At 53.8% G+C, this 14306-nt stretch overlaps 1 protein-coding gene across 7 annotated transcripts in view; it reads left to right on the forward strand.

Annotated features, from left to right (window-relative positions):
• Positions 1-14306, forward strand: part of SHANK2 (SH3 and multiple ankyrin repeat domains 2) — a 559408-nt gene that overhangs the window by 366613 nt on the left and 178489 nt on the right. For all 7 annotated transcript variants that reach the window (XM_049713021.1, XM_049713018.1, XM_049713020.1 and 4 more), the window contains one exon: positions 4356-4431. In XM_049713021.1, coding sequence (XP_049568978.1) covers positions 4356-4431 — 76 coding nt within the window. The remainder of the gene's footprint in view (positions 1-4355; positions 4432-14306) is intronic.

Raw genomic sequence — 14306 nt, forward strand, 5'->3', positions numbered from 1 at the left:
CTATTATTATCCCCACTTTACAAATGAAGAGCCTGGTGACTTGCAGCCAGTAAACGGCAGAGCTGGGCTCTGAATTCAAGCCAGTTTAGCCTGCGAGCCCACATCCCTCATCATGGCACTCTGCTACTTCTGCAAAACAGCTACAAGAAATCCACTTAGCCCTGGCTGCTGTGGGAAGACCAAATAAGGTGAAGGACTTTCATTTACTAAAAAAAAGCGATAATTTAGCAAAGCTGCAGTGATGGTTAGGATGATGACGATGGTGATGATGACAGAGATGATGGTGATGTGATGAGGATGATGCTGTGATGATGGTAGCAACGGTGATGATGACAGAGATGACAGTGATGTGATGAGGGTGATGCTGTGATGATGGTAGCAATGGTGATGATGACAGAGATGACGGTGATGTGATGAGGATGATGCTGTGATGATGGTAGCAATGGTGATGATGATGGTGGCGGTGATGCTGTCCCTCAGGACCCCTTTCCTGTCCCTCGGGGCCATATCTCAGAGCAGAAGTCTGACTGTGTCCAGAAGCCAGAGGACAGGGAAGGCCTGTGCAGTGAGAGAGTTTTCCACAAAGCAGTTAGAGATAATATGATTCCAAAAGTTCCCCTTTCTCTTATAAAACAATTATGGTAGTGGAAGGGAATCCATTGTTTTTAAAGCCAGATTAATAACTTGTTAAATCCCATGTTTGTCTCCACCCTTCCCTCTTTTGTTTAACATTTTCTTGGTCCATGAAATCCCAAAGTCTGGGAACCACTGGCTAACTGACCTAGAAAGGGTCCCTTTCTGAAACATTTGTTTCCTCTGGCAAAGATGTGGACAGGTACACACAACACACACACACGCACGCACGCACGCACGCACACACACACACACACACACACACACACACGTTGACTACGCTCTCTGCTCCTTCCATCTGGAACCTCTGACCTCAGCTGAGGGCCTGCACCAGCCAGCTCTCAGGGCCCAGCGGTTCCCTGGGCAACTAGCACAAAGCTGCCACGTGGGGCATAAACAACAGGCAATTAAGAGTAATAATAACAATTAACAGCCCATCCCCACGGTGATTCAGTGGCTTCACGAGCTACTCTGCTTGACCCTACAAACAGGTTCCAATCCCACTTAACCCTCCCGGGCCCAGCCCTTATGTGGGCTCCACGCGATGTCACAGGGCTGGCCTGGCCAGAGGCACTGCCTGGCCCACGTGCTCCCCCCCTGCACAGTGATCTGACTGCTGGGGCCCTCAGCCCAGCCCTGGAAAGTCAGCATCTGTTAGCTTTATCCTCACCCCACCCCCAGGATCCTGAGCCCCAGAGAACAGAGCTGAGGCCCCACCCATCCGAGCAGCCTTCTAATCCCTGCATTTGGGGCACAGGGCCTGACCTTCAGGTGGACTTGATAAATGGTAACTAGATTTGAACATGTACGCAATGCAAGATGCCAGGGAGGAGGGGAAGAGGGACGCTGAACACCTGAGTACGTTGGGTCTGACTGCCAGACACGGGGGATGTGCGTGCAGCTCGGCTGGACCAATGCCCTCGGGCCACTCTGCCAGGGCGCAGTGTGTTTCTGTTTGCTGATTTGCAACGGACTGTTGAGATTTGCTCCGCAAGCTCTGACATTGGGTGTGTGCCAGGAGTGAAACACCAGAGGTGATAGAGAGAGAAATAAGGCCAAATCCCCACCCTCGAGCCCCGCAGAGAGCGCGGAGACTCGGGTCCTCTCCGGGGGTCCCTTGGTGCGACCTGCTGGTTCTGAACCTGGGCCCTGGAGCCCACCTGCCCGCGGGGGGCCCACCCTGCCCCCACTGTTTAGCAGGATGTGCCTTTGCATCGGCAGTGCTCGCCAGCACCATCTGTAAAATGGGTCCAACCGTCGTACTTCCCTCGCCGGGCTGCTGTGACCAGCAAGTGGGAGTGGATCGGCCCAGATGGCCACGAATTGTGGCCCAGGGGAAGGACTCAAGAAATGTTAGTGAGGACGAAGATGTTATTGCCCCAGGTTCTTGGACTCTTTAATCAATAGAAATTGATGCGGCCAGACGAGAAATTCAGACAGAGCTTTACTGGGACTCGTGCTGCAGCATAGGAAGAGAGAACAAGAAACCCCAGGCGGGGGCGGGGGGGGCGGGGCGAGCTGGCTTCTTAAATGGCGTGAGGGCGGGGCAGATCGGTGGGCGGAGCTGGAGGAGGGGCTTAGGTGGTCTGCCCACCCCCTTGGGGTGCCATGTGCAGGGATCATGCGTTGTACCCTGCTTTCCCTCCCTGTACCTCAGAAGTGGCAGTTGGGCTTTTGGGTCTTTTTGCATCTTGTTGTTCGTAATTTGCCCCAACTGTGCATGTGAGTGTTTATTTTTATTTATTTTATTTTTTTAAACAGCCACCCCTCCCCTGGCCACAGTGACATTTTTTTAATTTAAATTTTATTTTTTTGGCTACGCAGCATGTGGGATCTTAGTTCCCCGATCAGGGATCGAACCCGCGCCCCTTGCATTGGGAGCGCGGATTTATTTTTAGTCCCTTAGAGGTTCTTTGTATCTGTTGCTTGAGGAGACGTTTGTCCAGGGGCAAACACTCCGGTGAGGGGGTCCCGGGTCCCAGCCTGTCTCAAAGACAGTGATGACACAGCAGAGACACGCCAAGCAGAGGCGAGTGCCTCACTCCACAACGAGGACACCAAGGTCCTGCAGAGGGATTGGAAGGGTGGCGTGAAATGGAGCAAAAGCAGAGGGGCCACGCTTGGCTGGACTTGGCAGGACCTGCAGAGTGACACACGCACCCACTCCCTGGGGGCCGTGACAGACAAATGAGAGCGTTTAGGAGCAGAACTTGGAACAGGGCCTGGTACCCAGTCAGCACTCAATTTGTGTCAGGGACCGAGATGGTGATGAAGATGTCACCGTTCAGGGAATTGTAACTTTCGTATTGTTGGAGCCTCGGGTGGAGTGATGGGAAAGGGGCAGAGAGGCAGGGGGAGCCGAGTCACTGAGAACCCGGCCGCAGGTCCTTTAAGACATCACTAGCTGCTGTAACAAGCAAATCCCTGGAGTGTAGCACAAGGCAATACAATTGTGTTGCTTCTTTTAAGAGCTAATGCACAGAGACCCAGGCTTTTGCCAGGAATCCCTGATGATCCCATCATCCTGTCGAGCCTGGGAGTCCTAGCTTTGAGCTGGGAGACACAGCAAGAGAGGTTAGGGAGAGCTCCCTGGCCTCCATAGAAGCCAAGCTTGGAAGGGACACACGCACGCACGCACGCACACACGCGTGCGTTCCATTGGTGGGAGCTGGTCACGTGGCCACACCTGGCTGCAAGGGGTGCTGGGAAATGTAGTCCTGGGCTGGACATCTGCTCCTCCCAGCACCCCCAAGGCAACACCACACCATGTAGAAAGGAAGCGTGTGTTTTTGCTGCACAGGCTGCCTCTGGGCATGAAAGGAGCCAAGAGGTATCAGCGCGACCCTTCTCAGAGCCCTTGCACGTGTTCACTTTTCAGCCGAAAACGTGCATTTGGGTTTGAGTAAAATCCCGTTCACCTTGGAAGGTGGTGTCAAGGAGACTGACAGCAGAGAGGGTCACAGGGTTTAAATGAGAGCTTGAGCCATTTTTCCTGAAGCCAATCACATAATTTCTCTGTATTGTTTCCAGGATTTGGGAAAGAGAGTGCCCAGGAGATTTTATTTGGGGGAAAATACCTAAACAGTAAATCATAAGCTGCTGTATTTCTTGCATTTGTGTTGTTGTGGGTTTTTTTCCCTCCAGCTCTGAGCTATCGATTAAGTCTAATTACATCATTCGTATAATTTCCCGTGAAATTTAAGTCGAAATTTGCTGAGTAAGGGAAGTAAGCAGGGGACTTAATTAGGAACTTAATCATGGTTTTTTTGTTTGTTTCTAGGAGAAAGCAACTATAATCAGGAAGAATAACAATAAACATTTCCTTTCTCCCAAAGCAGTCATCCGCAGGTTCTCGGAGTTGCTAGACGGCTCGGCAGCATCACCTGAGAGTACCACTGTCGCGGATTCTGTGCGCTGAGTGGCTGGAACCTGCAGAGCCCTGTCTTCTTTGCAGAGCACCAGCCAGGGACCCTGGGACTTGCCTCCATTTGGGAATGGAGCGCGTGACTCTCCAGTAGTCAGCCTTGAGGTTCATCTGCGTCCCCCAGAGTTTGCAAAGTTAGGCCACAGAGCAAGGCCGTGTCTTCCTCCCAGATCTTTCCGCAGGAGAGCGGGTCTCACGCTTCGTAGGTCAGATGAATGAGGGGCCCGGCCGGCCTCGCGTGGTTTCAACATTCGGGGACCGTGACTTTCTAAACGATGTCTCTCTTCCCTCTCTGCAGAAACTCGTGCAGACCGCAGCAAGAAACTCTTCCGGCACTACACGGTCGGCTCTTATGACAGCTTTGATGCTTCCAGGTAAGACGGGATTCTTTCTCTGCCAGGCCGCCTCCGGTCAAAGATGCTCATAGGTGTCCTGAAAGCGCTGGACCACCTTGCATGGAGCACTTGGAACGCCATGGCTTGCTTCCCGCTATGGGTCCCCGTCACCCACCGCCCAGACGTGGGCTGGGATGATGGAGACCGCCGTCTTCCAGAGGACCCGCCCGAGAGGTGGGCTCTGTGCCGCCTGCAGTTTGGGGTCGGGCTGGAGCGCACTTGTGGGATGGCCAAGGGAGAGAGCTGTCTTTCAAGGAGGAGGAAACCTGGCGTTGTTTGGGGGGAAAGCAGTACAAATGGTAAAGATGACAGTGCTTGGCGGCACCAACGTATCAGCATCTCCCCCCCGGGGGGGTGGGGGGCAGAATATGAGGATACCTCTGGGTTTCCCCTCCTCCAGCCCCCTACTGCCACCAATCTGCTTTCTGTCGCTAAGGATTTGCCTGTTCTAGACTTTTCCTAGAAATGGAATCCTACAGTATGTAATCTTCCGTGAATGGCTTCTTTACCTAGAAGAATATTCTCAAGGTTCATCCATGCTGTAGCGTGTATCAGTGCTTCGTCCCTTTTTTTTTTTTTTTTGTCCCTTTTTTCGCTAATTTTTTTACTGTGGTAAAATGTAAATAACGTACAGTGTGCTGTCTTAACCATTCTGAAGTGTACAGCCCGGTGGCGTTAAGTACATTCACATTCTTGTGCGACCATCACACCATCCATTTCCAGAACCCTTTCCATCTTCCCAGACTGAAACTCCATCCCTATGAAACACTCACTCCCCTTCCCCTCCCCCAACCCCTGGCGCCCACCATCCTACTGTCTGTCTTCATGAGTGTGACTCCTCTAGGGACCTCGTACGAGTGGAATCATACAGTATGTGTCCTTTTGTGTCTGGCTTCTTTCATTGAGCATCATGTCCCCAAAGTTCATCCCTGTTGGACCAGGTGTCACAGTGTCCTTCCTTTTTGAGGCTCAATAATATTCCTTTGTATGGATGGACCACATTTTGTGTCTCCGTTCACCCGTGGATGGACGCTTGAGGCGCTCCTACCTTCTGGCTGTTGTAAACATGCGGCTGTGGACATATGTGTACAGATATTTTTTGAACACCTGTTTCCAGTTCTTTGGGGTGTATACTTAGGAGTGGAACTGCTGGTCACCTGGTTTTCGCGTTGACCCGTCCCAGCCACCTTTCTCCTATAAACAAGATGCGCTATAACAGAAATGCCATTCCCAGCAGAGTAGCCGGTCCCCTCTTCCAGGGGGCTTTGCAGACTCTCCAGGTCTTGCTAAGATTGTCCACCTTTTTACCTTGAAAGCCCAGGTTGTGATCGTTGGCCTGGCCACCAGCGCAGCCGCGAGAGAGCGCTCAGAGGCTGATGGCTTCCAGGGAGTTACACCCACCCCTGGCGTCTGCTGATGAGTCTTTATCTGGGTCAGATGAGTCGTTTTTGCCTTAGCTGGAGGCCGTCTGTGAAAGTGGACCCTGGGCCCACGGTCACTGTCAGCATGCTGTCACTCTCTGCTTCCGTTCTAGCAGGGAGGGCGCCTGAGTCTCCGAGAAGCCCAAGAGCTGTTGCCATGGTGACTTGGAGGGCTGTCCAGGCTGGGAGTGGGGCTTGGAGGGAAAGAGGCCCTCTGGGTGCTGGAAGGGTCCAGGCCGTGTCTTGCCCTCAGGCCGTGGCTTTTGCAAAGCCATGTCCCCACGTGATCCGTTGTCAGCAGAGGGCAGCCAGCAGGCCACCCTTGGTGTGTGTGTGTGTGTGTGTGTGTGTGTGAGGGCGGGTGCGCGCGCACACTCGGTGCTCGAGACGGGCAGGGCTGACTGAGCTGGGAAAAGAGAAGACCACAGGGCCAGGCTGTCTGGGCCACGTGTCCTGTGGCTGCAACAGGCCAGAGCACACCAGGGATGCTCACTGCAGGTCGGCCGACAGAGGACATGTGGAACCGTCATAGCTGTTAAGTGATAGGACAGGGCCGTCTCGGGAGATGATGAGCTCCCCGTCGCTGGAGGAAGTCAAGCAGGGTGGGCATCGTCGTGGCGGAATGTCATAGAAGTTTGGACTAAATGACCTCTGAGATCACAGCCAGGTCTGCATCCGTGTTTTGGCCCCAGATGAAGGCTTGCGTTCTACGTATATACTGACCACCTGCTCAGTGCCAGGGTCCAGGACCACAGAGGAGGGGGACAGCTGGACACACCTGGTTCGCATGGTAGCTTCTAAGCAGATGGTAGAAGCTCTGACCTTGACCGCAGTTTAGGAGCCAGCCCTCCTTTCCCACAAGAAGGAATCAGGCCGTGGGCCTCACTTGACGAGGTGTTGCCGTGAAAGAAATCAGAGTAACGATCGCGCTATTTGTTGACCTCCTGCCACAGGCCAGCCACCTTGCACTGATCCCAGCACCGCCAACCACCCACCCTCCCAGCAACCTTGAAATTGGTGTCCTTCTCCACTTGGCAGGAGGTCTCTGGAGAGGAGACAGGAGGGCCTGAGTGTCTCAGACACAAGTGTCTGAGGCCATCAGGGTACAGAGCCCGTGCCCTCAGCCCCCCTAACCCCCCACCAGGGTGAAGATGTTACTGCCCCAGGCTGGCCAAGGGATCATCCTGGGATTGAGGAAAGCTAGTTCAGGACAGAACCATCACCCTGTGACGGGTGTTGGGAGGATGGACAGTGGTGTTGCCTTGGTTATCGCAGGGCCTCCGAGCTTTTCCGTAAAGGGTGCAGGGGTCAGCCTGTGGGATCCTGCAGCCTCCCGGAACTGGCCTTATCCAGACTGTGAATTTGACAGAGGCCGTGGAGGGCGGGCAGTGAGGGAGCCTGGGGCCCCGACGCACCATTGTCACCCAGGCGGCTGGCGGGGGCGGCTCTGGAGCACGTGCCAGAGTGAGAGGCTGACCTCTGGTCCTCCGGGTGCACGGCAGAAAGCGTCCAAGGGAATTGCGTGCCGCGGTGCGGGCTCAAACCAGCCGGCCGCTTGTTAGCCTGCTTCCAAATTCATGTTAGACGTGGCCTAATGAGGCGCAGAGGTCTGGGGGCCGCGCCAGTCCCCGGGCCAATTACCTGCAGTCGGTGGTTGGGTGACCGTCCGGGAGGGCGGTTTGTGGCTGAGGCTGCCCCAGTGCCGACGCAGATGTGATGAAGGAGCATGCCGTGGGAAATGAGGCTCGATGGAGACAGTTTCTGAAGCAGTCAGGAGGTTTCTCTCCTTCCCAGCCCCTCTTATTTCAAAAACTTTACTCAGAGCTTCAGAGCTGAGAGCGGAATGGTGGGAACACACCCGGTCGTGGTTGAACGTGTCTAGTTGCTCCAGCTGATTCCCTCCTCAGATTCCCTGCCATCTACCCAGCCCGCACCTGACAAAAGGGTCTAGAAACGTGGACACGTGGTCAAGGTCAGAAGGCAGAGGACCTGGGGCCATTTCCACAAGGACCTTACACATATGTCAGTGTCATTTTTAGAAACACTTCTCAACACTAGGGGTGGAGTCTCAGGTTCTCACTGCCCTTGAATCAGGTCCCGAGCCTCATAGCTTGGGGCCTCTAGGGGGAGGCAGGCTGGACCTCAGGGTCTCACCCTAGGGTGATTAGACTCCATCCATCCATCCATCCATCCATCCATCCATCCATCCATCCATCCATCCATCCATCCGTCAGTCCATCCATCCACCCACCCACCCATCCACCCATCCACCCATCCACCCATCCACCCATCCACCCATCCACCCATCCACCCACCCATCCATCCATCCATCCATCCATCCATCCATCCATCCATCCATCCGTCCGTCCGTCCATCCACCCACCCACCCATCCATCCACCCACCCATCCATCCACCCACCCATCCATCCATCCGTCCGTCCGTCCGTCTATCCATCCATCCATCCATCCATCCATCCATCCATCCATCCATCCACTCAGCCGTCCACCCATCCATCCATCCACCTACCCATCCATCCACCTGCCACTCATCCATCCATCCGTTCATCCCCTCCATTCATCTATCCATCTGTTAGCCAGTATTCAACACAACCTAACTATTCAGGAAGCTAAGCGTATGGGGGTAAACAAGACAAGCTCAGTCTCTGACCTCATGTAGATTAAAGTCTAATTAGCGAAGGCAACAACAAGGTTAACAAATAAATGAGCCAGACCCTCTTTGTGGTTATGCTGTGAAGCAAGTCAGCAGTACTGCCAGGCAGTCTCTTGGGCAGGTTGGGGAAGGCCCATTCTGGGTAGGGAGCCAGAAGGACTCTCGGAGGAAGCGCCTTTTGAGTTGAAACCTGAAGGTCAAGGAGGAATCAGCAAATGCAAAGGCACTGGGGTGAAAAGAACCTGAAGTGCAGGGTGGCAGGGGACGAGGAGGGCAGAGAAGACGATGTCAGGGAGGACCTGAGGCCTCGTGGAAGGACTTTGCATTTTCCACGCTTGCAGTCGGAGGAGACTGGAGGAGTGACAACATGGTCTGGTTCACTTGGCTACAGGAAAACAGACAGTAGGATGAATGGATGAGTTATGAGACCATTGCCTCCATCTTGGTGTTGTTTGGCGATGGTGCTTTGGGCTGGAGAGGAGGTGGAGAGGGAGGGGTGGGTGGATACGAGGTATGGGGTGAAGCTGGAGTGGACGGAACCTGCCGAGGCACTGGATGTGGGGATGAGGGACAGCAAGGGGGGCTCCCCACCTTCCCTTGGGTTTTGCAGGGAGGAGCCCCCAGAGGTGAGGGGGCTTCAGACCCAGTACCTGCCGGCACCTCTAGTGCACCCCCAAAGCTTCACAGGCAGCTTCTCATCCACTTGGAAGGAACGTGCCCACAAACAGCTCTGGGAAAGGGTCTCAGAAGGTGCGAGATTTCATTATTCCTCTCCCTTGGTGAGACCAATTTGCTCTTAGAGATTGAATTAGAAGGATGGCAAATCGTGCCCGTCCACCAGTTGAATATCCACTGTCCGTAGCTACTTATTTTCATGGCGTTCCGATATCATAGTCCAATTTTTATATCTTTTTAACTTGGTAATTGGAAATAGATACACACAGTTCAAAAATGCAAAGTGTGCACAAGTGCTACAGCGTGAAGAGTGCGGCTCCCTGTCGCCCTTAGCACGCAGCCCCCGTTTCTGTCCCCAGAGAGAACCTCCGTTACTGGTTTCCTGAGGGTCTTTCCAGAGATGGACTCTGAGTACAGAAGCATGTGTGCATATTATCTGAAGCCCTTTAAAGCCCTTGGTAATAGAGCATGCTAAGTTTTCGATCTGACTTTCCAACTAAGTCCCTGTGTGACTTTGGGCAACTTGCTGTCCCTCTCTGAGCTTCAGTCCCTGACCCACAACCAGGTTTGCAGAGTGGAGATCATGCTTCCTACTGGTGCCATGTCTCCAGCGGTGTTCATGTAAGAATGAATGAAAAAACATGTGTTTAGTGCTTGCAGCTCCCTCGAAGCATGGGCTATATAAATCCAGAGAGATGCGGAATTGTGAACGCGTGTGTGGGTAGCTGGCTTTCCTTTGAAACCCTAACTCTGTGTTCTGGAAGACTGCCTCAGTGTGTAGGTAGTAAGAACTGAATGGCAAGAAGCATTGATTTCCCCCATTCTTCCTCCACCATCATTTTATATTTTTTTATTATGCCTTAGACTCAAAAAAGAGGGATCAATCTCTGAGAACGAGCTCCGTCTGGATTCATAAGGAAACATACTCTTGTTTTTCTCTCTTAATTGATGACTGGGCCCAGCGGTTAGTCATGGAGCCCTCGGGGCAGCTCCTCTGTGGTAGGGAAAGAGGTGGTTTTGCTTTTTATTCAATAGATATCTGTGTTTTTAATTTTTACATATATGTATTTTAATTTTTTTAATTCTAATTTTTAATTTTTTTAATGATGTATTGCTTTCGTAATCTTGTGAAACCAAGGAAGAGAGGGTGGCCCTTTGGGCACAGAGTCAGAGGTCACCCCAACTGCGCATCCCCACTCTTCCGTCTCCCTCTCCCAGTGGGACCACTTGCGTACACATGGCCGCTGGGATCCAAGTCTCCATTGGCACCAGTCACAGCCCCAGGGAATGTGCCCCAGTCTGAGCTTGTTATGGTTTCCCCCCCCAAAAAAAACGCTCTTCTCTGCAGTCTGGTCCTCCCTCCTCCCTTTCTTCTCCCTTTCCTCCTCACTCAATTCATCACGAGGGTCTGAGGAGACCTGCCCCCTCCCCCCGACACCCTGCCGCCCCAGGTGGGGCCCCCTCAGCGCTGGTCCGCACTCTCTGTCCCCCGACCGCTGTCTGACTGCCCAGGAGACCCGCTCCGTAGTCACTCTCAGGCTAACATTTTCCCTCCCGTCACAGATTTTGGTCCAAGTGCTACGTGCATGTAATAAAGTAAGTCATTAATTTAACCAAACCACAAGGCAGGGCTGGGGAAGGAAGGAAAACTTTGTCTTTCCACCTCTCCCCAACCTCATCCACACAACCCCAGAAGGCAGAGGGACCACTTTAACTGTTTTTGTTTCATTCTTCAGATGGTTGCCTCCGTAACCCTCCGATCACCTCCTTAGGTGTTAATTTAACAACGTAAAGCACCGCTGATTCTTTGCCGTGAAAGAGGAAGCTTTCATCCGTCTACCACTTCTCTCCCCAGTTTTGAAGTTACTGTTGGTCTGCTGATTACCTTTAAGTGACATTCGCAAATTCCTCTCTTGCTTAATAAATTTTAGACAGTATCACTCGACCCTTTGTTATGTCCATATTTAAGCATTCTGTCTATAAGTTGGATTCGAAAGTTAAAAGCCGGCAGAAAACAGTACATTACGATGATGATGTAAACGTTTACATGAGGACCAAGAACGGGGCTAGGACTCCAGTTCCTCTGTATAGACCCATGAGAAGGGTCTTTCTAACATCACAGACCAGCGGATCCTTTCTTCTTCTACTCCATCAGTTGTTCAAAATCATGACAAATTTTAGCTTAGCGTTAGGGTCATGATGTTCACATTGCCTTTCTTCTTTTCTTGTGGGAGAAGAATTATGTCTTCTTTTTATGTCATCAAAATACCATCCTGTTTCTTATGTGTCCCTGGGACCCCTGCCACTCTCATCGGAGGCCTCTGGCTCTAGGCCCTAATGTGGAGCTCCCAGTGGACAGTTATCATTCTGAGAGTCCCCTTCCTTGAGCTACTGGATAAGAGAACTGTGTCTTTATCCTTGTTCTGCTGGGACACGTATTCAAGTAACAACCTCAGGAAAGGCCCCTGGAGTATAGACTCTCATATCTGAAAAGTCTCTGATTTTCAAACGTGCTCAGTTTTGTACAATTCCAGATTCAAAATGGTTATCCTGCTGAATGCTAAAGGCATCACCTCCCTTTCATCTCACCTTTCCTTGTTGCTGGTGACAAGTTACAGGGCGGATTCTTTGTTTCCTCCCTGGAACTTAGTAGGAACGTCATTGTAGTCATTGCATCTATTTTCCTCGCTGCTCTGAAATGCCCTGGTGATGGGCTTGGGTGTGAGTCTTATCTTTTTTTAGTTTTGTTTTGTTTTGTTTGTTTTGTTTTTTTTTCTTTCTGTGGTACACGGGCCTCTCGCTGTTGTGGCCTCTCCCGTTGCAGAGCACAGGCTCCAGACGCGCAGGCTCAGCAGCCATGGCTCACGGGCCCAGCCGCTGCGCGGCATGTGGGATCTTCCCGGACCGGGGCACGAACCCGTATCCCCTGCATCGGCAGGCGGACTCTCAACCACTGCGCCACCAGGGAAGCCCGTGAGTCTTATCTTTATCCATTATCTTCACTCTGGTGGAGGCTCCTTCAGACTGAAGCAGGTTCAGCTTTAAGAATATCCTTGTATCCTCCCCCTGAAAAACTCCCTCACTTCTCCGTCTCTGTCCTTCTGGATTTCCTGCGGGACCATCTGAGTCTGTTCCCCTTGTCCCTCATCCTTTCTCATGGTTTCTACCTCTCTGCCTTTCTGCTCTGTATTCTGGGAACTTCCTTCACCTTCTCACCTGTCCCTGTAAGTTATTATTCGGCGATCACATTGTGACGTGCCAGGAGCTCTTCCTTTCAGTGATGGGATAAGCTTCTAAGCCTTGAGAAAAGTGGTTTCTGGGTTTTGGCGGGGGCGGGGGGGTAAACCAGACAGTCTTGCACGGGCAGGTCTCTGCACACAGCTGCTCTCAAGGCAGAGCCCAAGCCGGTGTGTTTCCCTTCTGGAGTGCGCGCGCACAGAGGGGCGGGTGATGCGGTGGTGATGAGAGCAGGTCCTGGGGACGCTGGGTCCACGCTGGGTGGTGGAGAGCGGGGGCGCCCTCCGGTCAGGGAAGGGTGTGCGGTGCAAAGGGCTCAGACCCGCGTCCCCCAGCCTCACCTCACCAGCTCCGTGACACAGACAAGACCATTCACTCCGCTCCACCTGGCGTCGATCGGCCACAGGGATTTGAATAGATAGTTACTCAGGAAGCACAGCACAGGCCTGGCCCTTAGTATGCGTCCTGGGTGTGCTCTGGCTCCCAGCCCCTCAGGACAGCCGGGGGTTGCTGGCTTGGCGGCGTCAAGCGCTGGACCTGGGGGCTTTGGGTCCTCCTGGTGGCCCCAGATCCATGTGAGGGAGGGTTGCTCTGGCTGGGGAAACACTCAGACCCTCTACAGTGGCAGGAATGTCCTCTTGACCGGCCTGGGGAGCCAGCTCAGAAACTGCTCTGCAGGGGGTTGGGCAGCCCTGGGCCTCCCAGGTTGGGGGAGGGGTGCTTTCAGAGCTGCTGAGCCTGGCCGGCGAGGACCCCAGGGCCACCCTCCTCCAGGGCAGACAAGCTGAGGCTCTCAGGGGCCCAGGGCTCTCATCAGCCTTTTCAAGGAGGCTCTGGCCCCTTTTTTCTGGACCTCAAGGCCCCTGCCTGGGGGCCAGGGGGTGGGTCTCTCCCCACAAGGGAGGCGCGTGGCTCAGTGCTCCCTCAGGCCACATTTAGAACACGCCCAGGTGGCCAGTGGGTGTGTGGGCTGGGGGAGCGCAGGCGGATGGGGGGACGATGGAGAAAGGAGGAGCCGGGGGAGGCTGGGGTTCCGGCACACCTCCAGGCTGGACCCCACGGGGATGGAGCAGGTGAGGACCACGTGTCATAGAACCTCCCAGCCCCCAGAGCACCGGCCGGAGAACCCGGCTGGTTCTCCCTAACGTTTAACACGGTCACTGCCGCCAAAGCAGCCTCTGCCTCTGCACACCTCCTCCCCGACCGCCTGGCCTCTCCCTGCCCCCGTCCTGTCTCCGCCCTGGTTTGTAGCTTTTGCCAGTGCCCATAGTGTGAATCTTCCCGCCGTGGCTGATTTCAAGCTGCCCACGTGAGGTCACCAGATGCAGAGACAGCCCTGCGAGCCGGCAGGAGCCCCCACTGCCTCCCCTGGCCAATGTCCACATCCCTCCAACCCCCGCGGCCCTGGCTCAGGGTCTGAGGCAGGGCCAGCCCTCAAATATGTGACCAGGTGAACGAATCTGAAATCCTGGGGGCAGCTTCAAGCCCAAGCCAACCGGCTCAGATGCCAGGGTCCCAGTCCCAGCTCTGACACTGGCCACCTGCCTGGGCCTCAGTTTCCCCACCTGTAAAATGGCTACATCATCCCAATGTCTCTACTGGCTATAGACTCTACACTCTGCCCGAAACTGCTGTCACCACCAGCCGATGGGCACCTGTGAGTAAACCTCCTGGGAACTGCAGACCCTGAGATGCAGGCACAGGCAGCCAGTGGGGACGCCAGGCCAAGGAGGAGATGAGGAGGTTGGTTCTCACAGTGGCACCCAGTAGGCCCTTGGGAGATGCCCGTGCTGAATCCCCACTTCTGGCCAAGGCCTGGAGCTTCAGGCCCTCCTCCAAGAAGCAGTAGG

Source organism: Orcinus orca, chromosome 8 (genome assembly GCF_937001465.1).
Source record: "Orcinus orca chromosome 8, mOrcOrc1.1, whole genome shotgun sequence".
In the NCBI taxonomy this organism is placed as follows: domain Eukaryota; kingdom Metazoa; phylum Chordata; class Mammalia; order Artiodactyla; family Delphinidae; genus Orcinus; species Orcinus orca.